This window comes from Saccostrea echinata, unplaced genomic scaffold, assembly GCF_033153115.1.
Source record: "Saccostrea echinata isolate AGI-Se365-2 ecotype Australia unplaced genomic scaffold, CSIRO_AGI_Sech_v1 ptg000054l, whole genome shotgun sequence".
NCBI classification, from domain to species: domain Eukaryota; kingdom Metazoa; phylum Mollusca; class Bivalvia; order Ostreida; family Ostreidae; genus Saccostrea; species Saccostrea echinata.
Window position 1 is genome coordinate 9,812,501 of NW_026889803.1, and position 25,102 is coordinate 9,837,602.

The following is a 25,102-nucleotide window of genomic DNA, read 5'->3' on the forward strand; positions in this document are numbered from 1 at the left end:
GATTAAGTGCATCAGATTTAACAATTTATGGGAGGAGAGACTACATCGAATCATTTAATTATTAACATTTTACATTTTCAGGGAGGATTTATTTATTGTATCTGTATTCATTTTGTGCCCTTTCTTTTACTTTTTTTTTCCTGCCTTTGATTTCTACTTTTAAGACATTGGTTGTAATAAAATATCATCTTAAGCACCATGTTTCTAACAGAAATTTTACAATCAAAATGTCGCTTTGTTAAATTAAGCTGTTTTAAATAAACAATATTGGTCTGGATATCAAATGTTCATCAAATCCATTATTCATAAGATGTAGTCTTGACATATAACTTCAGAATGAAAAGGAGGTCATCCAGGAATCACAATATAATGATGTAATCTATTTTGCTTTAAGTGTAGCATAAAATAGCTACAAAGCGATCGAGTTGTCTTCGAGAAGGTGGCAAATTGTCCAAACAGTGGCCAAGTTCTTTGAATAAAAGGTGATTGTCGATGTGAATTGTTCTACAGGAGAGCTGTCTTAGGGGTGACTTGTCCAGCATTGTAGTGCACGTGCAAGCTGATTTTACAACATATTATCTGGTTATATATTTCCTCAGTTTATATATTCAGTGTGGACTCTGAGGTTCATGCATAAACTCCAGACTGAAGATTATTAATTGAGTCAGACTGTAAAGAAGATTAAACTCCCCATCCCCACCCTAACAATAATTCACTGACATTGTATCTACTTATTTAGTTTACTGAATGTCTCCCATGCCTATATCATAACTGAACAAAGCCAAATATCTATAGACTATTCTCTTTAGAGAAGTGGACAGGCTTTCGCCTACATCCATGTAAGAGAATAATCTATAGACATGTTGACTACTTAGAAATGTAAAATTAATTCAGTCGAAACACCTATTATCAACTTACATACAGAACTTTGTTGGATAGTTATTATTATCCTTGTACAAAGTGGTCATCTAATGATTCATCATCAGTTATCATACATGTAGATACTGATTTAGGATATATTAATGAAAATTAGTCGAAGGGAATCCTTCTATATCCACAAAATATGTTGAAAAACTGCTTTAAATTCATAATTAATTGCAGAGAATTTTAATTTAATAAACACTTAAGCACCTATTTAGAAAAAAATCACCAGTAGTCCTAAATTATATGAAAAAAGGTCAGTGCTTTTCAGTATTATAAACACAATAGAGGAAATTCGCGTCACAACTTTGTTTCGAATTAGCATTAGACTTGTGTGATCAAGATTTAAATTTATTCGTGATTACAATTAATTTATCGCTAATAGAAAAAGATAATTATTCTTATTTTATCTTTTAAAACACTGTCTTACTTACAATAAATCGACTTTAAATCATAATACATGCCGATTCGTATGCGGTTGCCTATTGCCTAATAAAAGTTGGATGCCGATCTCGACGATTCAAAATATAATTCCTTGTACAATTCTGTTGTTGCCTTTTTTCAATAAGAGGTTATAAACTGTCTAAATATTTAATTGAATTAGTCAAATTGTCCAACTTCTCACCATATGGTCACGTAAGAGATGAAGATAAACGAAGCCCACATGCCGATCGCGATGTCAATTAAGAAATGACCATACACTTATTTTCAGGATTTTTGAAGTAAATATTGAATAATACAGAATTGTTCAAGATTGTTATAACTTTTTTTGCTTCAAAATGTTTCATTTTAAACACCAATAACATCTATATTACGTGGTTATAACTATCTTTGGGTATAATTATACGAGTGACGAATTGCAAGGCTACCGCTTGGGATTTCTATTTTTAGAGCGACTCTGAGCACTAGCGACAGTTTTCACTGGTACAGCGGCAACGATAAGTGTCGGCGGACCGAGTTCGCTCGGCGCCGGCAGCAGTCAAGCCACGGCAGGCGACCACACGCACCCGTTGCTCATTGCGGGTGTCGGTCGGAGCGAGATCCATCCCATGTCAATGTAGAAGTGTAAAATCATTTGTAGACGACTTAGTTCTTGGTCGGGGTGTCGTACCTAGTAGAGCAGCCACCACACTGCGATCTATTGAGACTAAGCCTTTCGACTAGCCAATTTGTCCGCTTCAGACGGGCATCTCGCAAAGATGGGCGCAGTGTTACGCGTGGTTTTGGGCCAGACAAGACTGAGTCGCTACTAAGGCATGGGATCTCGAGTCGTTGCCAGAGTGCAGAAGGTGACTGGGCGGACTTGAAAGACCTTGGGCACTGAGAGAGACGGGAGCTGGAGACCCTCGCCCTCCATCGTCGGTCCGCCGGCGGTGGAGGGGTAGCGCGCTTTGAGGGTGTGCTACCTAAGGGACTTGGTCTCTTTTTCTCCAATGAGTGATGCTACCTAAGGGACTTAGTCTCTTTTTCTGGAATTGGTAATGCTACCTGGTGAAAGAAATATGTAAACAAGATATCATCTCGCTGTGTGATTCGGTCACGCCATGACCTCTGACCCCCTAATATGAACATATTTTCTCTTCAATAGGTTCATCTAAGAAAAATATTTGCAAATGTAAATAAATATGTATATATTATCAAAGCTGGAGATCTATAGCTCACTGGTCTGAAAAATTTGAATACTAGTTAATACTAGTTGCGCACGGTGTTGGTACACATTGACGTTACGTCAAAATAACGTTATTGAAATCATAACGTTGTTACAACGTTTTAAACGTTATAATTGCATTGCATATTTTAGTTGTCTAATGTGAATTTCTTCTTATTTATTTTTTTTAAATCTAAATAAAATAACAGGGCACAAAATTTTCAATTATTGAATCTTCGTTGAAAATATTAAGATGTACACTAAAAAAATCTTATAATCTTACGTATAAATAAATTGTAAGATTTTTAATATGAAATTGTCACAGGCATACATATCCTCAATCATATCCTTGATTCCTCTTTCTATTTCTTTTTCCTCACTCTGTACTCTCTGTCTTGCAAAGGGAAAACAAATCAAGTAGCTTTCTATTTCAACCGTTTCTCCTTAATTTTTTTTTCCATTAGGTCATTTCAAGTTTTCTATTTCTCTAAAGCCCCGCATGCGCCTTGGTTTTGTCTTTTGACACCCAAGATCAGAGAAAAGCACAGAAAATCGGTAGTCCTTTCATGCGCAGTTCCAGGTTTTTTTCCGAAAGGGGGGGGGGGGCACACCAATCCCAAAAAATATGACTCTCAAAGTTTTTGACAAGCAAACAAAAATTATAATTAAAATCCAAAGGGGGGGGGGGGGTCCGGGCCCCCTTCCCGACCTCCCCGCCTTTTCTACGATATAGTAAATGTGCCTTTCTACGAGAAAATGGAATTTTGAAATCAAAACATTTGAATGATGTAATTTTTATGACAAGCGTTGTACAAAGTAGGATTCCCCCATAACCAGCTATACTCAATCTATACTGAAGAATGGGACTTCCCCCGAGGGGAAATCTTACACTAAAGCCTATTTTTATCCCCTTTCTTTCTCAGAGTAAGTTTTACCCTGTTTTATCAATGTTAAAATCATATCGACATTATTTAAGTTTGTATGAAAGTCGGCTGATTTTTTTAAAGGAAATATTAGTGTTTTCGCTCAAGAATTATTCAAATTTAGTGTGAAATCTTAGTATTTAAAAAAAAAAGACACAACACAAGAAGCATTGCTCTTGCAAGCCGTAGGATAGGTATGACCCCTCAACCACAGAGGTGTAATACTGGACAGCTATTTTAAACCCCAGAAACTTGGCGAGACACTTAATCGATATCATGTACATGTAGTTTGATGAAATATATAACTGGAGAAAAAAAATCCATTAAAAATAAAATTCCTCTTTTTTTTAAAATTAAATGTTGACACAGCTAGACTTTTTATTACAATTTTTGTGAAGTTTCTTTAAGATTGTCTACTGCGATGGTACCTGTGGAGAAATTATAGCAGAGAAATTTGTAACCATGTGTCGCCCCCTCCCCCCATATATAAGTACTGGCATGATATTTTATAGGAGAAGGGGTAAATTAGCTCTTCAGGGAATCGCACTTTATAACTGTTACACGGAGTAAGGATTCTCCCGGAAAATTGAATCTGGTGTGGGACTTCTGTTGGGGAAATCCCACTCAAGAGCCAGTTTAACGAGAAAGATTTTAGAATGGAAAGATCGGTATAAAGTTCTTGTTATAATATTGGGCTTTTGTACTGATATGTTTTGAAAATCGATAGATTGGCTATTGAATTATAGGATGTCGCTAAACAGAAAAAAAATTGAATGGCCTTATATTGAATTGAAGTTTTTCTTGTTTTATTTTTTTCCCAGCCCCAGTAGTTAAGCTCTCTTTATAATTGGGGGGAGGGGGGGGGGGTATTGACATGCAAAAAAGGTGGGATTTGGACGTTTCGCTTTTAAAACCCCTACCAAATTTTAAAAATTCTGGCTTATCACCAAATTCAGAAATCCTTTTACTTTTTTGGGGGGAGGGAGGTGTTCTCATTCTCATTTTTAGCAAAAAAATTGAGAACAATAACGTGATATATTTAGACATTGCTGCAACAAAATAAAAAGGGCGGGTAACCGGCCTTTGAATGAAATTTTTCAGAAAATTTAAAACAAAAGATTATTCTAAAATAATGGGAGAAGGACCTCCTACCCTACTTGGTACTACTGACCTGCAGACAACTGGAAAAAAGAGCGGCTATACTAATTTTACGTTCCCGACGTCATGTACGTATATACATAGTGTGTAAAATGACGTTTTTCGTACCTGTGACAAAATGGCTACATTTTTATTGATGCTTGCATTTATCTCATGTAGACGATTACCGTAAAAATTATGTTATTATCTAATAAAGTATGAAATGTTCTTTCAAGATACAGTAATGATTGGTATATATATGACATTAATTCATGTATTTTTTATATGTAACTAAGACAAATTAAGTTATAGTACAGCGGCTCGAATGTGCATAACAAAATATTTACGTATTAGCAGTAATATGATATGTATCAACATAACTAATTTTAGAAACATGTGTACTTAAGGATTACTCTTCAAAATTTATCTTTCTTTGGCATTTATGTCTAGTAAACATCGCCATGTGGGTTAATGTCAGCGTTAGGAAACGATTTTTTTCTGTTGGACATTTTACTTACGCACTGTAGATTCAGCCCAAACTCGTGAAATTGAGAAAATGATGTTAAAAATTCAACAATATCACAAAGAATGCATACATATTGTATTTCCTAAATTGCATTTAATTTAGAGGATTGGAAGTGGATCTCTTTATATCTTGTAGCTGCGCGAACAATAATTCATGTAACGTTGGACACGGGAATTTCGACGTAATAACCAATAATGAATAAAGCCATATTATAACTAAAAGATTTTTAGATTATTAAAATGAGAATTTTTAGAATAATTTATTACCTTGGATAATTAATTTCATTTTTAATTTCTAGTAGCTTTAACATCTTGAAAACGCCAGTTTCTTTACGACATCTAAAGAGTCAGATTTTACAGTACCAACACCGTGCGCTACTTAGATGACCAGAGAGCTACAGGGAGTGAGTGCCACCTACTGAAAAAAAAGTATATTTATTGTGCACAAAAAAAGTGTGCTATTTTTCAATTTATTTTTCGGTATATTTAAATTGCCACCTCAATTATTACTAACCGTGTGATCTTTTAACATATATATTATTTTTAATATTTCCATAACAAAATATTACCTTAAACCCTTACCCTTAAACATTATTAATATCCTGGTCCTGAAATTTTGAGACCATTGAAAGTTTTGCTAATATTTTTACTGCTATTTTTGGTGGCAAGACAGTTTGGTCAAATTTGCTTCATGCAAATGACAAATACCAGAGTAGTTGAAAGAGGTCTAAGGAACTTTTTGAAATTGAGCTTTTATGCAGTTGAGGTAAGAATTTGGAGAAATAAATAGAGAACTGAGCACAACTTGTTGTGCGCAGTAATTGTACAGTTTCTTTTTATGGGTGGAACTGAAGCTCTCCTGTCCATTAATATATATATATATATATATATTTGAGAGCTACAATTATCTATAATCGGGGAAAGTAAGCATTCAAGAGAGGAATATGAATTTAAGACTTTTTTCTGTTTTCTTTTAAAAATGTATATTGATAAAGTATAGATCAAATCAACCATTTTGATAAACTAAAAATACTATAAGAATGATACACAGAATTTAATTTATAAGGTTGATAAGTGACATTGTAAAAGTTTCCAAAGAATTCTAGCTATCATAAAATTTCTAAGGAGTTGTTGTCTTTGCAGTGTGTTTCTATATCCTAAAAATGTAGCATCAAATCCAGGATTGTCCGAGGAGAATGGTACAACAGAAGGGAATGATGGGAAATATGAATTGTTCACTCAGGTTGACAAACAAATAAAAGAGGGAATACAAAGTCTTATAGATAACTGTAAGTTAGTCATGTAAATTTTGTTTGTGTTTTGTTATGACTTGTTTATTGAATAATAAGGTGAACTAAGACTTGATTATATGTAAATGCACATTCTAACTGCTTTTGACATACTGTAATTATTTGTTACATATTAATACCCAGTGGCGGATCCAGAAGTTCATGTGGGGGGGGGGGGGGGGGTTGAGGCCCATAGGGCTGAAGGGGGAGGGCATGGGAGGGGGTGTCCCCCTCCCATAGGTGGGGGTTCGGGGGGAAATTTTCTTGAGAAATTGCTCCAAATGGTGCATTTTCCAGCATTTTACATTGAATTAGTTAGTGATTTGTCACTTTTTTTTCTTCTAGTTTTTCAAGATCGACCTACCCAAATTTTCAAGAATTTGAACCAAAAATTAAAAATTTTGGGATTATTTTTAACTTCCATGTAAACATGAAAAATGAGACTTTTCTTTTTAGTCCAGTCAAATGGTCATAAACCTTAAACAAATTGCAACAGATTTTTTTTCTTTATTTATAAATAGTAAATTGTATTATAATCAACATATTAAAACTCTAGAAAAATATATAAAGGCGAAAGATGTGTTTTTCAGAAATAAATATTTACTGGTCTGATAAAATATGTATTGCAGAAATGTGCTACCATATGCACCAAGGCAGACAATTTTAACCACTGTAAACAAACTACTTTCTTCTTAAACAAGCATTCTGAGAGTATTGCATTAGCAATACTAGTCCCCTACCGGCAAGTGTAATCTGGTTCCCGTTAAAAATTGAAAATGTTATAATTCCGTCAAAAATTAATGAAGCGGGACGAAATGCAAACTTGCTCTATAACTAATCAAGGTAAAGTCACATACCAAAAATCAGCTCAATATCTGCAAGCGTTTAGAAGAAAATTGCGGAAAACCCCTAAAAATTGAAAAGGTCGTAATTCCGTCAAAAATCAATGAAGCGGAACGAAATGCAAACTTGATCTGTAACTCATCAAGATACACTCACATACCAAAAATCAGCTCAAAATCTGCAAGCGTTCAGGAAAAAAGTGCGGAAAACCAAGTGGGACAGACTGACAGACAGACAGAGGGACAGACAGACAGACGGACAGACAGACAGACAGACGGACGGACAGACTCAGAGGAAACCTATAGTCCCCTCCGGTTTCACCGGTAGGGGACTAACAAGCATAATAAAATTTATAATTCATTTTGTATACATGCTTAGGTTTAAATTTCAGCAATACACTGAAGATATAAGATCTGAGAATCTTATATATGTCTAAACTTAACGATATAATGTTGAAATCTTAGTATATTATCTGTATCACAATTTTTAAGCATGTAGGAACCTTTATATCAAAATATTGGTCTACGAATCACAAGAAATTATATATTAATCATGTATTTCTGTAAAAATTCAATCTTCCAATAACTCAATAACTCATGCACATATATAAATTAGTATTTACTTCTCTTTTATTATTAGATACTGGAAACATTAGGGGAAATAATCTATGGAAAGTGGTATTGCAACGTAAAAATATTTTATTATCTAAAAGTTATATTTTGGTGTATGACCTTGTAAAGATTTTTTTTTAGAATGTTGATTATATTAGTGAGATCTACTTTGCTATTTAAAAAAAAAATAGATTGGCCATCTTTAAAAAAAATTGTTTGATTGCCCTCTCCCGACTGACTAAAAATGGCCCGACTCAAAACTTTTTTTTATATTCAAGGACATCATATTTTTTTTTCTTTTTATTCCTCTTATCCTGTCAATAAATATGTTGAAATTGTCTAGAAAAAAAGATTTTCCCACCTACCTACCGACTTAATGATTTTACCCTGAATCAGGAGAGGGGAAACAAACAATATCTTAAAGAAGGCCTTATTCTTGATCGTTTTTGGGTGTGTGCATATTCACTATAATGATGCTTACTATGTACAGTATATTTTATTGTAATTTGTAAACATATTTCGTAAACATTATATTTGTGTCACTTTGATTCACATTTCGCTTCTAGTTTGTTCTTAACATAACCCCGGAGCCAAGAAGGGTCACACAAGGGATTTAAATTTACAGGAAGTCTTTGAAATAAGCCGCATTGTGGAATTTTTGTATTTTTTTTAACACATCCTATTATGTAATAGATTTGTGCATTTCAGCTTTTTAAAAACTACACAACATTATCAACTTATTTCCAAGTAGCATCCTAAATACACCTGCCTACAAATGTATATAAGAAAAGTTTTTTAAAGTACTATTTTCCTATCACGATAAGTGAAAATTATCACTTAAAAGAGCGTAGAAAATGATCAGATAGGTAATTTAATTGTCATAAGAATGACTCTAAGCCTCTATAAGCAGCGCTAGTGAAGATTGGTTGATTGTATGTTTTACGCCCCGTTCGAGAACTTTTCACTTATATAGAAACGTCATCATATACTGGCAAAGGGCTTGAAATTTATACCTTTACTCGGCTCTTAGGGTCATTGAGCAGTGAGGGTTCTTTATCATGCCAATGCCAACATGTACCGTGATGTGGGGCCTTGGTTTTTAAAGTCTCATCCGAAAGACCTGCAACGCTTACTTCAAAGTGCCGAGAACTTAATTAATAATGTGATATCCCCCCCCCCCCAACACACACACACACACACAAATTACAAAATAAATCCAAAGGAGATATAAAAACTAGCAACGAACATTATATTGAATATAAAAAGAACCAATTTGAATACTATTGAGGTTGACATTTAGGTGAAGAACCAGTTCCAGTTTCAAGATTATCATTCATTTATTTTTTAGGTATTCTGTGGCACCTTCAATGGATTTTTATGATTTTTCTTTTATTTCTTTAACCTTTCAAATAAAAGCAATGGGGAAAAATCTGACTTTTAGGATTTCAATCAAGTGTTACGCATCCATAGTTATGACGTATTTCAGACGAATGTCCTATGCATGCATTGCTATAAAGGGAAATATGTCGGGAAGGGGGGGGGGCTGACCCCCCTCCCCCTGAGATTTTCAAGAGTTAAAAGGTTCTATGTAAAAGTAACAAAGACATGTCCATGAACCCATTTCTCAGGACACTTATTAAAATGGCTACAAGTCATGTGCATTATGAACCCCTTCCCCAGGACACTCATTTAAAAGACAAGAAGTAAATGTGTATTATGACCCCCCCCCCCTTTCTCCCCTGAAAAAGGTTTTTAAGTTTGAGGTAATTAATTTTATTTATTTATTTTTATTTCTTTTTACTTATTTGTTTATCTATTTATTTGTATTTGCTTGTCAGAAAAATTTCGAGACTTAACATCTGTGATATTTTATATGAACCCCCCCCCCCCCATCACCCACCCCCGATAAAAATTCCTGGGATGTGTGTGCTTAATTGTCCCCCTATATATATATATATTTTAAAAATTATCTTAACTAATAAAACTTGTCATTCCTACCATGCCTACATATTCTTTGTCCCTGCACAAAGTCATATTGAGGAATTGGAATAGTTTTACTTTCAATTATGTCCGTTGCCATGGGAACAGGAATCCATAGCAATTAATGAAATAATTACCAGTTTCAGTTTGAACACGCATTTCTGCATGACCTACCAAGAAAATTCAAGATCATATAGATGGCAGAACTATTTTTATGCATATACAGAATGTCTTTTTAAACAGTGATTTATCGACATTTTTGAACAAAAATCGGGTTTTTTGAAAACTGAAAAAAAAAGATGTTTGGACAAATATATTTTTCTAGAGTTTTGATATATCAAAAGGCACATTATAAATAACAAAATTCTACTGGAATAATTTCTGTTGCAATTTGTTTAAGGTTAGGGTGTTTTAGGACTAGAATGACTGGACTATTTAAAAAAAAAAATAAATGTAAAATCTGATAAAATATCTCTATTTGATAAATAATATCCAATTCTTCATTTTAAAATGCACGCCCAATGTGTCGCATGTGAAGCCCTGACTACCAAAGTACAACTGATGTGCAATTTCTCAACACTTGGAAATTAGAAAATTTGGATTCTGTGTAGAAACCCTAATAACTCTTTTCAACTACTTGACTATACTGTTCATATAAACTGAATTATAAACATTAATGATATTTCATATTGAAGAATAAATATAAAATATTTTGGGAAATTGTTGGAATTATTGCTTATTCATGGGGTGGGGGGTAAATTATAATTTCTATCACTCTTTAATTAATTCTATTTTTTCCTACCCACTTACCAGCCCAATGTTTGGGAAAAAAGTCTTGAAAACCAGTCAATAAAAAAGTGGCCAATTGTTGTTTTAACAGGACCGGACCTCTGCTTTATACATATCAGTTTTATCACAATTCATTATACAAATAATAATAACTATCACCGTTTATTCAATAAAGTATCAATTACCGAAGAAAGAAGAAAAAATCTTGAAAGAATGTTACTTTATTAATTCCAACACAATACGGTAATAACTCTGTGCAGTTTTGATCTTGTGTCATCACTAGCTGCACGGACTATCATGATCTCTGTAGGGTTGATTACCTGTGTATTGTGTGCGTTCAAGCGGAAAGGGGTTTCTGGTGGTGGCTATATATTTCACCTCTGTGTGAACAATGGGCTTGGATAGACTCTTATTTATGAAATATATTGTTAAAATGACAGTTGTAAAAAAAAATTTTTTTTTGATTGGGCGGGGGGGGGTTTTCCCGAACCCCCCCCAAACCCCCCTGAATCCGCCACTGATACCATTGGATGTCACATTGTTTGCATACATTGTACTTAAGGCTTATACCTTATTTATAATATGTACAATCATCACAAACCACAATTTTGAGTCCACAAGCTCCCTCAGTAGATAGAGAGAATTGATGTGAAGCACCATGGGTTTCTGACGATGAACATGTAACTGATACACTTCTTTCTCAACAGGTATGAATGGACAGCTCTATCCAGACTCTCTGATAGCTGGAGCAATGACTATGGCACTGTGTTGTATCCTTTATTTAGTGTCAACTGTAGAAACATGTTCAACTTAGAACTGTTCAACTGTAGAAATACATGTTCAACTTACAATCTAGTCCGAAATATCTGAGGTTTTCCAGGCTTTTTCACGATTTTGATATTTTACGTGCCAGGAAAACGTCAGAACCGGCGCCATTACAAAAACTGGAAATTCGCCGCCTCCAACTGGAGGCGGCATTCTCGGGTTGATTTTCGATACTTGCTAACCAAATTAAATGCTGAATTCACAACTTATCAGTAGTACAATGCCTTTAGTACTCACCAACATCGTTTATATGGGTTTGTTTATGAAATATACAATTTGGTGAAAACATTTTATCAGAGGGTCGAGTTTTCTTTTCATTTCGTGCATTTTAAATTCTTGCAAGACCAAATCGAAATGTGGAGTGATATTTTCTTTTCATCGATATTGGTGAGTACTAGAAGCATTGTGGTACTGATAAATAGTAAGTTCGGCATTTAATTCAGTTTGCAAGTATCGAAAATCAGCTCCGGTTGGAGACGGTGAAATTTCCAGTTTTCGTAATGGCGCCGGTTCTGACATTTTCCTGGCATGTGAAATATCAAAATCGTGAAAAAAGCCTGGAAAACGTCAGATATTTCGGACTACTTACAATCAGATTACTCACCTTTCTAGTTTTCAGTAACAAAAGTGAAATAGACTTGCAATAGCAACATTTGGTCAGTATTAAAACAAGGAAAATTTAGACCACATTTTCAGTTCAATTGAACCTAAAGCTTTCGACTGAAGTGTCAGGTATCCATCCTTAAAAACATGGGCCTTTGACTTAAGACATGGTCACACTAAAGAAACAAAGTTTTTCACAGAAATACATGTACATGAGGCTTTGGGAAGATCAAAAAAGCTAGCATTTGACATCAAGCTTCAATACCTACATGTATATACTGTGTGGACTTAAAAGAGTTAGGTAACTTATGTGAGCATTGTGGTTCATGGGCCTTTTAATCTTTATTGTATGGTTCTTGACAAAGTAAGATATCAACAAAGCAGAGAAAAGTCATGAAGAATCAGGAATTCTTTCAAGTCGAATTCTGGTAAATCTTCCACTAGCTAGCACACATGTATTTGATTCTACAAGTTTGTCAGTAATGAGTACATGTAGTTCAAACAATATTGTCATTTCACCAGCACTGTCAACATTAATTTTTTTAGGTGATAAAAGGATCTGAGGACAACACAGAGCAGTATATGAATTTGATGAACGCTGTGTTCACAGCCCAGAAACAGGTACAGTGTTCACAGCCAAGAAACGTATACAGCACTGCAAGATAGGATAATGATTATAGATATGCATGTAATTATGATATAAGTTTAAAAATGATAAGCCAGTAATATTTTTAAAAAATGATAGTAATCATTTATTTGTCACTTGATCCTCGTAACTCTGTTGCAGAATGTGGTCATTGATGCCTGTATTCTGGACAATGATTCTGGTCTGTTGCAACAGGTGAAGATTTTTTTTAAATATTTTTTTTTAAATTATTTACCTGGTATTACAAAGGAAAATTCTTGATATTTTTTTAAAATTAATTTTTTTCAAAATGGTAAAAATTTTATAATATATTGAAAGCCAGTTCACATGCTAGTTATTTAAACTTGAAAAAAAACTCTCACTGTAATATTCTTATCAAACAGGCTCTAAATTTATTGCTGTGATTGTCACCTACAGCAGAAGAAGTAAAATAAAACTATGACATCCTGATTTAGTAGACATCTGCCTTTTATATTTTAGGCATGTGATATAACAGGGGGCATTTACCTTAAGATTCCTCAGATGAAAGGACTGCTGCAGTACTTACTGGTTTGTAGAATACTGTAAAATCACATATTCTCATGGATTCAAATTTTATGGTTTGAGGAAAAAATATTAGTTACTAGGGATTTGATTCATGGATGAAGAATTTTTCAATAGTTCAATACATGAAATTGTACATTTTGTAATGGACTTGATTTCAAGTGTCTCTTCATACCTCGAAAACAAGGAAAATTAATCCTCCACAAAAATATTTAAGTGATCTCACCGTACTCAATTATTCACATAGAATTATTTTTATATCTAAGCCATCCATTCTTGTATATTCTGAGTATTTATTGGAATATAATCAAAAACCTTTGTACAAGCTTGTGCCTGCATGTATTTTGGCAGAAATTTAACAAGTCTTTTTAATCCAGGTGTATTTAATGTTGACGGTTAATTATACATGTACATTTATGATAAGGCGCTATCTTTTACTACAGTGGGTATTCCTCCCTGACCCCCTGGAAAGACCTAAATTGACTTTACCCCCAAAAGTCCAAGTGGACTACAGAGCTGCCTGTTTTTGTCATAGGAATCTCATAGACATTGGATATGTATGCTCAGTCTGTCTTTCTAGTAGGTTTGGTTTACGTTCATATCAAATGACTTCTTTTAACTTCTTTTCAAACTCTCTTATATGTTACCAAGAGTAAAAATGTGAATGGATTTTAGAGATTTTTGAATACCAGTATACTTTTATTCTTTTCTTTTTTTAGCATTTTTAAAGTACTTTTTTTGTTTTTAGTATTTTGTGCATTCAGTCCAATATGTGGAACTTGTCAGTGAGTACTCACTTCCTTTTTTTAAAGTAATTAAAAAAAACTGCAGTGTAATATAAAAAAAAAAGAAAGGAATGCTGAATTTGCCTTAAAAAAAAAATAATATAGAAAATGTTAGTATATCAATGGGTCATATTATGGCATGGTTTGCTCAGTGTGTCTATAATGGCTATAAATGATAAATGCATTGTTCTTTTTTTTTTCTTTTTTTTTTTTTATAGAACAACATTCAAGATATTTGGTCCTCCAAAAGGTGTGAAGAAGAAATCCAAAAAGCCACTGTGATAGTGTTTAGAACATGTACTCTCATAGATTATTTAATGTGTTCAAATTGTAGCTTTATGCACTGTATTTAAAGGTATCTTAATCATTCAGGTGACATTGCTATTTGCTCTTATCTTCATTGTGCAAACGTGTGTCCATATATTTGGCATTTTTAATTGCATCAGTAAGGCATGTGTGCACTACTTATAAAATTTTTCACTTAAGGGGGCTGTTATTTTACAATCTATAATGATGCCATCTTCAAACTTGTTTTCGCTCTGTCTAATTCCATATGTTGGCACAACAAAGTGATTTTTTGGCACAGTTAAGAATAATTTCACTTTCTTCCGGTTAAATTATAGATTTTAACTTCTCATTACTTATGATACTCGGGTGACTACTAGGACTTATTGAGCCTCTTCATATTCTGTACATGTTTTTGTCTTATATGTGTATTTTTATATAAACATGCATATAAATTTTGTGTAAACAGTGAGTTGGTGTCAATTTTCTTTGAATTATCCTTAATTTTTGAAATATAATTGGATAATACAGTGTCTGGAATACAGTGCATTAAAGTCTATTAGCATCCATGCAGAGAGTCCTTATGACTTTAGAACAACTAGCCACCAGTACAAAATATCAGAACTTCTGATCAGTACTTTATTGGAAGAAGAAGAAATAATTGCATCTATCAACCATGCAGATTTTGTCATCAATGATTCAGCTTAGAATATTATTTAAATTTATACAACATGTACAGAATGGAAACTGGAAAACTGGGGAAAAAAATGAAAATTTTACTGGAAATGAATTCTTTGCTGAATATCATACATATTTTTCTAAATAAAAGTGATTTTTTATTATAGCCATAATATCTGCAGTCACCACAAAAAAAGATAAAAACGTGATGATTTATCTATCTATCTATCTATATATATATATATAAATCAGTGCTTTGATGTGTGACAGGTATGGGCCTCCATAAATTTTGCGACAAGTATTTCCGGTAGGAGTAACCCGGAAGCTAGCAACACGTAAACAAAAAACAACATGTTCTGTATATCGTCACTTTCAGTTTCGTGTTTACATGTGGATAGAATATTATAATAAGTAGCCCAGGTCTTCTAAACGAATCATCTGCTACTGTGGCGAAAAATGACGACCAAATAAAGATGATAAAATTTCGTGTCGTTGTTCGTTTTCTTTGCCTGGGCATTTTCTTGTTTTCCACTTTCACCGTAACAGTTTCGTGGCAATCACTGACCTCGCTAGTTTTATTCATAGGTAAGTATTTTAAAAAGATTAGAAAATTTTTTTTAGTTTGATTATTTACTTTTAATTTACTACTTTAAAAAAGTTTTACTGTTGTGCCGTTTGTTATATAGAATATACATACTATGTATTCTGCATGTTTTGGACAGAAGTGGATTAATTCACATTTACTTGAATTGAATATATTTTATTGCAATATATATACAATGGGATTGGGCACAAGTTCTTAAAACTTATTTCGCCCTCTCCCTACATGAGAAGTCTATAAAGTTTATTTACTTCTGTAGTTTCTTGAGAACCCTTAAGTGGAAAATATACGCATGACTATGAGATTGATTTGAAAATTGAAATATTCTCAAAGACAAGTCACTTTCATAAGCAAAAGAAAAAATCTCAATAAGGCTTATCTGTGGTCCCCGGTTACTCGTCAAATTTCGAACATTTATTAAAATTTTTAAAAATTAAATTTTATTTTTAACTAATGTCTTTATTATTTGAATCATCATCTAAAATTGTCAAACAATAGATATAGGCAGCATACGAAGCTGCGCGTTGAAGGTAGGGTCCTTTGATTTTCATGAATATCAAAATCAGTGACAGGACTGTACACACTTAAAAGCTTTCCTAAACACCGAGCACAGGTTTGTTCAGAGTCGAGTTTGAAATATATGTGTAGATGTTAAGTGAAAATATCTTTGTTGAACAACCCTGTGCTCTATGTTTTCTAATTAAAAGTATTAAGATTTTGAATCTCTTCGCAGCGGCAAAAAAAAAAAAGTTTAAAAAAAAAAAGGCTAGACTTAAGAGAGCATTTCTTTTATTCTCATATTCTTAAATATTTTGTTTTCTTTGATATGAATCAAAATTAACAATCAGTAATTAAGTCGAAGGACTTTCGCAAAGTTACTTGTTGCTGTTTCTTTTTTTTTATCAAATGATTAGTTTGGGTATGCGCAAAAGATCCAAAAGAAATGAACACTCCTTTTTGACTGATGAGTGGATTTTTTTGTTTGCAAGAGAATTTATACTGTTTACCATAATAAGAATTTAACTGCATTTTATTGCACTGCACTGCAATGCAATATCAATCAACAAAATGAAGTCCATTTTTTGTTTTACATTATGGTATTGAAAATAAGGTGTAAATCAACATATTTAATAGTTTTCTAATAAATTTTTATTTTTAAAAAAGTGTTGAAAAAAGGACTGGATGGAATATTTTCATTCACATTTTCTTATATGATTCTTCTCTTTCATATGAATCTAAATTAACAATGCAGTAATAATGTCGAAGGATTGTTGGACAAATTTTTTCATTGCTGTTTATTATTTTATGCAACGCCTAGTTTGGGTATATGAAAGATTGAAAATGAGAGAAATCTCATGTTTGACTGATGAGTGTAAATTTTGAGAGTGATGCAGATAAGCACCAGGAAGGATAAACAGAATATATTCTGATAACAGTACTTAGAGCTAAGTTCTCATCAAAGAACAGTTATACTTTTGCTGATTTTTTTTTTTTATTGAAAGACTGATATGGATATATGCGAAACATCCCGAGGAAAATTGGAGTGTCGAGTGAAGTTCTTTAATTGCAAGCTAATTAATTTTGCTTTTAAATAAAAATATAATTGTCCTACAATACATTGTAATGCTTGATGTATTGTCTAATTAAAACATACTTGGTCAATTTTTATTATTAGGCAAAACAGTGAGAAAAAAAAATATAAACTTTCCTGTTTGACTGATGAGTGAATATTTTGAGACTCAAACAAAGCGCCGATGACTTTGTAGAACAATCAAAGACACTTTTCAATACTGCTTAGCAGTAATTGTTTAGTGAGATAAGCTCACACTAAGTCCTTTACACGCGACATTACCGTTATTTACTCAGACTTTAACACATGGTCATTGTGAATGTCTGCCTAACGTCTTATATATAGTATACAAGCCTGTTACTCGTTAGCATTGCTTAAACATTTACATAAGATAAAGCAGAAATCAATGATCGTTTTGTCTACGTTGTTCAAAGGGACATAATTTGAGTTATCGAACTTTGAAACAAATCTTACATTATGCAAATTTCCAAAGAAACATTCAATCACAAGGACAAATTGTATATAAAAGCTGTCTTTGGAGGGTGGATGGTGGGGGAATATTTCTAACACACTGACAAGTAAAATAATTGTACTTGTTTAAATACAAGTAGAAGTGCACCATACTGCACTCTGCTGCAATACAATGCGATATATTGTGATGCCTGCCAAATTGTGCAATCAAAAGTAACTTAGTCAATTTTTTTTTCTTAATTGAATTAAAAAACTGATTGAATACACACACTTTTTTTTTTCATTTTATGCTGTGAAAAAAAAAGGTTTCAAAAATAGGCTAGAGAACATTTCTTTTATTGTCACATTCTTAAATATTTGTTTTCCTTGATATAAATCAAAATTAACAATCAGTAATTAAGTCGAAGGACTTTCGCAAAGTTACGTGTTGCTGGTTTTTTTATCGAATGACTAGTTTGGGTATGCGCAAGTAGAACTGCACCATACTGCACACTGCTGCAATACAATGTGATACATTGTGATGCCTGCCAAATTGTCCAATCAAAATTAACTTAGTCAATTTTTTTTCTTAATTGAATTGAAAAACTGATTGAATACACACACTTTTTTTTCATTTCATGCTTTGAAAAAAAAAGTTTCAAAAAAAGAAAAGAGCTAGACTTAAGAGAGCATTTCTTTTATTCTCATATTCTTAAATATTTTGTTTTCTTTGATATGAATCAAAATTAACAATCAGTAATTAAGTCGAAGGACTTTCGCAAAGTTACTTGTTGCTGTTTCTTTTTTTTATCAAATGATTAGTTTGGGTATGCGCAAAAGATGCAAAAGAAATGAACACTCCTTTTTGACTGATGAGTGGATTTTTTTGTTTGCAAGAGAATTTATACTGTTTACCATAATAAGAATTTAACTGCATTTTATTGCACTGCACTGCAATGCAATATCAATCAACAAAATGAAGTCCATTTTTTGTTTTACATTATGGTATTGAAAATAATTTAGGTGTAAATCAACATATTTAATAGTTTTCTAATAAATTTTTATTTTTAAAAAAGTGTTGAAAAAAGGACTGGATGGAATATTTTCATTCACATTTTCTTATATGATTCTTCTCTTTCATATGAATCTAAATTAACAATGCAGTAATAATGTCGAAGGATTGTTGGACAAATTTTTTCATTGCTGTTTATTATTTTATGCAACGCCTAGTTTGGGTATATGAAAGATTGAAAATGAGAGAAATCTCATGTTTGACTGATGAGTGTAAATTTTGAGAGTGATGCAGATAAGCACCAGGAAGGATAAACAGAATATATTCTGATAACAGTACTTAGAGCTAAGTTCTCATCAAAGAACAGTTATACTTTTGCTGATTTTTTTTTATTATTGAAAGACTGATATGGATATATGCGAAACATCCCGAGGAAAATTGGAGTGTCGAGTGAAGTTCTTTAATTGCAAGCTAATTAATTTTGCTTTTAAATAAAAATATAACTGTCCTACAATACATTGCATTGTAATGCTTGATGTATTGTCTAATTAAAACATACTTGGTCAATTTTTATTATTAGGCAAAACAGTGAGAAAAAAAAATATAAACTTTCCTGTTTGACTGATGAGTGAATATTTTGAGACTCAAACAAAGCGCTGATGACTTTGTTAAGAACAATCAAAGACACTTTTCAATACTGCTTAGCAGTACTTGTTTAGTGAGATAAGCTCACACTAAGTCCTTTACACGCGACATTACCGTTATTTACTCAGACTTTAACACATGGTCATTGTGAATGTCTGCCTAACGTCTTATATATAGTATACAAGCCTGTTACTCGTTAGCATTGCTTAAAAATTTACATAAGATAAAGCAGAAATCAATGATCGTTTTGTCTACGTTGTTCAAAGGGACATAATTTGAGTTATCGAACTTTGAAACAAATCTTACATTATGCAAATTTCCAAAGAAACATTCAATCACAAGGACAAATTGTATATAAAAGCTGTCTTTGGAGGGTGGATGGTGGGGAATATTTCTAACACATTGACAAGTAAAATAATTGTACTTGTTTAAATACAAGTAGAAGTGCACCATACTGCACTCTGCTGCAATACAATGCGATATATTGTGATGCCTGCCAAATTGTGCAATCAAAAGTAACTTAGTCAATTTTTTTTTCTTAATTGAATTAAAAAACTGATTGAATACACACACTTTTTTTTTCATTTTATGCTGTGAAAAAAAAAAAAAAGGTTTCAAAAATAGGCTAGAGAACATTTCTTTTATTGTCACATTCTTAAATATTTGTTTTCCTTGATATAAATCAAAATTAACAATCAGTAATTAAGTCGAAGGACTTTCGCAAAGTTACGTGTTGCTGGTTTTTTTATCGAATGACTAGTTTGGGTATGCGCAAGTAGAACTGCACCATACTGCACACTGCTGCAATACAATGTGATACATTGTGATGCCTGCCAAATTGTCCAATCAAAATTAACTTAGTCAATTTTTTTTCTTAATTGAATTGAAAAACTGATTGAATACACACACTTTTTTTTCATTTCATGCTTTGAAAAAAAAAGTTTCAAAAAAAGAAAAGAGCTAGACTTAAGAGAGCATTTCTTTTATTCTCATATTCTTAAATATTTTGTTTTCTTTGATATGAATCAAAATTAACAATCAGTAATTAAGTCGAAGGACTTTCGCAAAGTTACTTGTTGCTGTTTCTTTTTTTTATCAAATGATTAGTTTGGGTATGCGCAAAAGATGCAAAAGAAATGAACACTCCTTTTTGACTGATGAGTGGATTTTTTTGTTTGCAAGAGAATTTATACTGTTTACCATAATAAGAATTTAACTGCATTTTATTGCACTGCACTGCAATGCAATATCAATCAACAAAATGAAGTCCATTTTTTGTTTTACATTATGGTATTGAAAATAATTTAGGTGTAAATCAACATATTTAATAGTTTTCTAATAAATTTTTATTTTTAAAAAAGTGTTGAAAAAAGGACTGGATGGAATATTTTCATTCACATTTTCTTATATGATTCTTCTCTTTCATATGAATCTAAATTAACAATGCAGTAATAATGTCGAAGGATTGTTGGACAAATTTTTTCATTGCTGTTTATTATTTTATGCAACGCCTAGTTTGGGTATATGAAAGATTGAAAATGAGAGAAATCTCATGTTTGACTGATGAGTGTAAATTTTGAGAGTGATGCAGATAAGCACCAGGAAGGATAAACAGAATATATTCTGATAACAGTACTTAGAGCTAAGTTCTCATCAAAGAACAGTTATACTTTTGCTGATTTTTTTTTATTATTGAAAGACTGATATGGATATATGCGAAACATCCCGAGGAAAATTGGAGTGTCGAGTGAAGTTCTTTAATTGCAAGCTAATTAATTTTGCTTTTAAATAAAAATATAACTGTCCTACAATACATTGCATTGTAATGCTTGATGTATTGTCTAATTAAAACATACTTGGTCAATTTTTATTATTAGGCAAAACAGTGAGAAAAAAAAAATATAAACTTTCCTGTTTGACTGATGAGTGAATATTTTGAGACTCAAACAAAGCGCTGATGACTTTGTTAAGAACAATCAAAGACACTTTTCAATACTGCTTAGCAGTACTTGTTTAGTGAGATAAGCTCACACTAAGTCCTTTACACGCGACATTACCGTTATTTACTCAGACTTTAACACATGGTCATTGTGAATGTCTGCCTAACGTCTTATATATAGTATACAAGCCTGTTACTCGTTAGCATTGCTTAAAAATTTACATAAGATAAAGCAGAAATCAATGATCGTTTTGTCTACGTTGTTCAAAGGGACATAATTTGAGTTATCGAACTTTGAAACAAATCTTACATTATGCAAATTTCCAAAGAAACATTCAATCACAAGGACAAATTGTATATAAAAGCTGTCTTTGGAGGGTGGATGGTGGGGGAATATTTCTAACACACTGACAAGTAAAATAATTGTACTTGTTTAAATACAAGTAGAAGTGCACCATACTGCACTCTGCTGCAATACAATGCGATATATTGTGATGCCTGCCAAATTGTGCAATCAAAAGTAACTTAGTCAATTTTTTTTTCTTAATTGAATTAAAAAAACTGATTGAATACACACACTTTTTTTTTTCATTTTATGCTGTGAAAAAAAAAAAAAAAAGGTTTCAAAAATAGGCTAGAGAACATTTCTTTTATTGTCACATTCTTAAATATTTGTTTTCCTTGATATAAATCAAAATTAACAATCAGTAATTAAGTCGAAGGACTTTCGCAAAGTTACGTGTTGCTGGTTTTTTTATCGAATGACTAGTTTGGGTATGCGCAAGTAGAACTGCACCATACTGCACACTGCTGCAATACAATGTGATACATTGTGATGCCTGCCAAATTGTCCAATCAAAATTAACTTAGTCAATTTTTTTTCTTAATTGAATTGAAAAACTGATTGAATACACACACTTTTTTTTTCATTTCATGCTTTGAAAAAAAAAGTTTCAAAAAAAGAAAAGAGCTAGACTTAAGAGAGCATTTCTTTTATTCTCATATTCTTAAATATTTTGTTTTCTTTGATATGAATCAAAATTAACAATCAGTAATTAAGTCGAAGGACTTTCGCAAAGTTACTTGTTGCTGTTTCTTTTTTTTATCAAATGATTAGTTTGGGTATGCGCAAAAGATGCAAAAGAAATGAACACTCCTTTTTGACTGATGAGTGGATTTTTTTGTTTGCAAGAGAATTTATACTGTTTACCATAATAAGAATTTAACTGCATTTTATTGCACTGCACTGCAATGCAATATCAATCAACAAAATGAAGTCCATTTTTTGTTTTACATTATGGTATTGAAAATAATTTAGGTGTAAATCAACATATTTAATAGTTTTCTAATAAATTTTTATTTTTAAAAAAGTGTTGAAAAAAGGACTGGATGGAATATTTTCATTCACATTTTCTTATATGATTCTTCTCTTTCATATGAATCTAAATTAACAATGCAGTAATAATGTCGAAGGATTGTTGGACAAATTTTTTCATTGCTGTTTATTATTTTATGCAACGCCTAGTTTGGGTATATGAAAGATTGAAAATGAGAGAAATCTCATGTTTGACTGATGAGTGTAAATTTTGAGAGTGATGCAGATAAGCACCAGGAAGGATAAACAGAATATATTCTGATAACAGTACTTAGAGCTAAGTTCTCATCAAAGAACAGTTATACGTTTGCTGATTTTTTTTTTATTGAAAGACTGATATGGATATATGCGAAACATCCCGAGGAAAATTGGAGTGTCGAGTGAAGTTCTTTAATTGCAAGCTAATTAATTTTGCTTTTAAATAAAAATATAACTGTCCTACAATACATTGCATTGTAATGCTTGATGTATTGTCTAATTAAAACATACTTGGTCAATTTTTATTATTAGGCAAAACAGTGAAAAAAAAACATAAACTTTGCTGTTTGACTGATGAGTGAATATTTTGAGACTCAAACAAAGCGCTGATGACTTTGTTAAGAACAATCAAAGACACTTTTCAATACTGCTTAGCAGTACTTGTTTAGTGAGATAAGCTCACACTAAGTCCTTTACACGCGACATTACCGTTATTTACTCAGACTTTAACACATGGTCATTGTGAATGTCTGCCTAACGTCTTATATATAGTATACAAGCCTGTTACTCGTTAGCATTGCTTAAACATTTACATAAGATAAAGCAGAAATCAATGATCGTTTTGTCTACGTTGTTCAAAGGGACATAATTTGAGTTATCGAACTTTGAAACAAAACTTACATTATGCAAATTTCCAAAGAAACATTCAATCACAAGGACAAATTGTATATAAATGCTGTCTTTGGATGGTGGATGGTGGGGGAATATTTCTAACACACTGACAAGTAAAATAATTGTACTTGTTTAAATACAAGTAGAAGTGCACCATACTGCACTCTGCTGCAATACAATGCGATATATTGTGATGCCTGCCAAATTGTGCAATCAAAAGTAACTTAGTCAATTTTTTTTTCTTAATTGAATTTAAAAACTGATTGAATACACACACTTTTTTTTTCATTTTATGCTGTGAAAAAAAAAAGGTTTCAAAAATAGACTAGAGAACATTTCTTTTATTGTCACATTCTTAAATATTTGTTTTCCTTGATATAAATCAAAATTAACAATCAGTAATTAAGTCGAAGGACTTTCGCAAAGTTACGTGTTGCTGGTTTTTTTATCGAATGACTAGTTTGGGTATGCGCAAGTAGAACTGCACCATACTGCACACTGCTGCAATACAATATGTGATACATTGTGATGCCTGCCAAATTGTCCAATCAAAATTAACTTAGTCAATTTTTTTTCTTAATTGAATTGAAAAACTGATTGAATACACACACTTTTTTTTCATTTCATGCTTTGAAAAAAAAAGTTTCAAAAAAAGAAAAGAGCTAGACTTAAGAGAGCATTTCTTTTATTCTCATATTCTTAAATATTTTGTTTTCTTTGATATGAATCAAAATTAACAATCAGTAATTAAGTCGAAGGACTTTTGCAAAGTTACTTGTTGCTGTTTCTTTTTTTTATCGAATGATTAGTTTGGGTATGCGCAAAAGATGCAAAAGAAATGAACACTCCTTTTTGACTGATGAGTGGATTTTTTTGTTTGCAAGAGAATTTATACTGTTTACCATAATAAGAATTTAACTGCATTTTATTGCACTGCACTGCAATGCAATATCAATCAACAAAATGAAGTCCATTTTTTGTTTTACATTATGGTATTGAAAATAAGGTGTAAATCAACATATTTAATAGTTTTCTAATAAATTTTTATTTTTAAAAAAGTGTTGAAAAAAGGACTGGATGGAATATTTTCATTCACATTTTCTTATATGATTCTTCTCTTTCATATGAATCTAAATTAACAATGCAGTAATAATGTCGAAGGATTGTTGGACAAATTTTTTCATTGCTGTTTATTATTTTATGCAACGCCTAGTTTGGGTATATGAAAGATTGAAAATGAGAGAAATCTCATGTTTGACTGATGAGTGTAAATTTTGAGAGTGATGCAGATAAGCACCAGGAAGGATAAACAGAATATATTCTGATAACAGTACTTAGAGCTAAGTTCTCATCAAAGAACAGTTATACTTTTGCTGATTTTTTTTTTTATTGAAAGACTGATATGGATATATGCGAAACATCCCAAGGAAAATTGGAGTGTCGAGTAAAGTTCTTTAATTGCAAGCTAATTAATTTTGCTTTTAAATAAAAATATAACTGTCCTACAATACATTGCATTGTAATGCTTGATGTATTGTCTAATTAAAACATACTTGGTCAATTTTTATTATTAGGCAAAACAGTGAGAGAAAAAAAATATATAAACTTT

The 25,102-nt window shown here is 32.1% G+C and overlaps 2 protein-coding genes across 2 annotated transcripts in view; both read left to right on the forward strand.

Annotated features, from left to right (window-relative positions):
• Positions 1–14,825, forward strand: part of LOC133171706 (general transcription factor IIH subunit 3-like) — a 19,995-nt gene extending 5,170 nt beyond the window's left edge. The window contains exons 4-12 of the mRNA XM_061306497.1: positions 6,298–6,443; positions 11,374–11,436; positions 12,464–12,522; positions 12,641–12,715; positions 12,882–12,935; positions 13,221–13,289; positions 13,727–13,862; positions 14,032–14,068; positions 14,287–14,825. Coding sequence (XP_061162481.1) covers positions 6,298–6,443; positions 11,374–11,436; positions 12,464–12,522; positions 12,641–12,715; positions 12,882–12,935; positions 13,221–13,289; positions 13,727–13,862; positions 14,032–14,068; positions 14,287–14,350 — 703 coding nt within the window. The 3' untranslated portion in view covers positions 14,351–14,825. The remainder of the gene's footprint in view (positions 1–6,297; positions 6,444–11,373; positions 11,437–12,463; positions 12,523–12,640; positions 12,716–12,881; positions 12,936–13,220; positions 13,290–13,726; positions 13,863–14,031; positions 14,069–14,286) is intronic.
• A 564-nt stretch (positions 14,826–15,389) lies between these two features.
• The window catches only part of LOC133171705 (uncharacterized), a 36,888-nt gene continuing 27,175 nt past the window's right edge, over positions 15,390–25,102 (forward strand). The window contains exon 1 of the mRNA XM_061306496.1: positions 15,390–15,616. Coding sequence (XP_061162480.1) covers positions 15,505–15,616 — 112 coding nt within the window. The 5' untranslated portion in view covers positions 15,390–15,504. The remainder of the gene's footprint in view (positions 15,617–25,102) is intronic.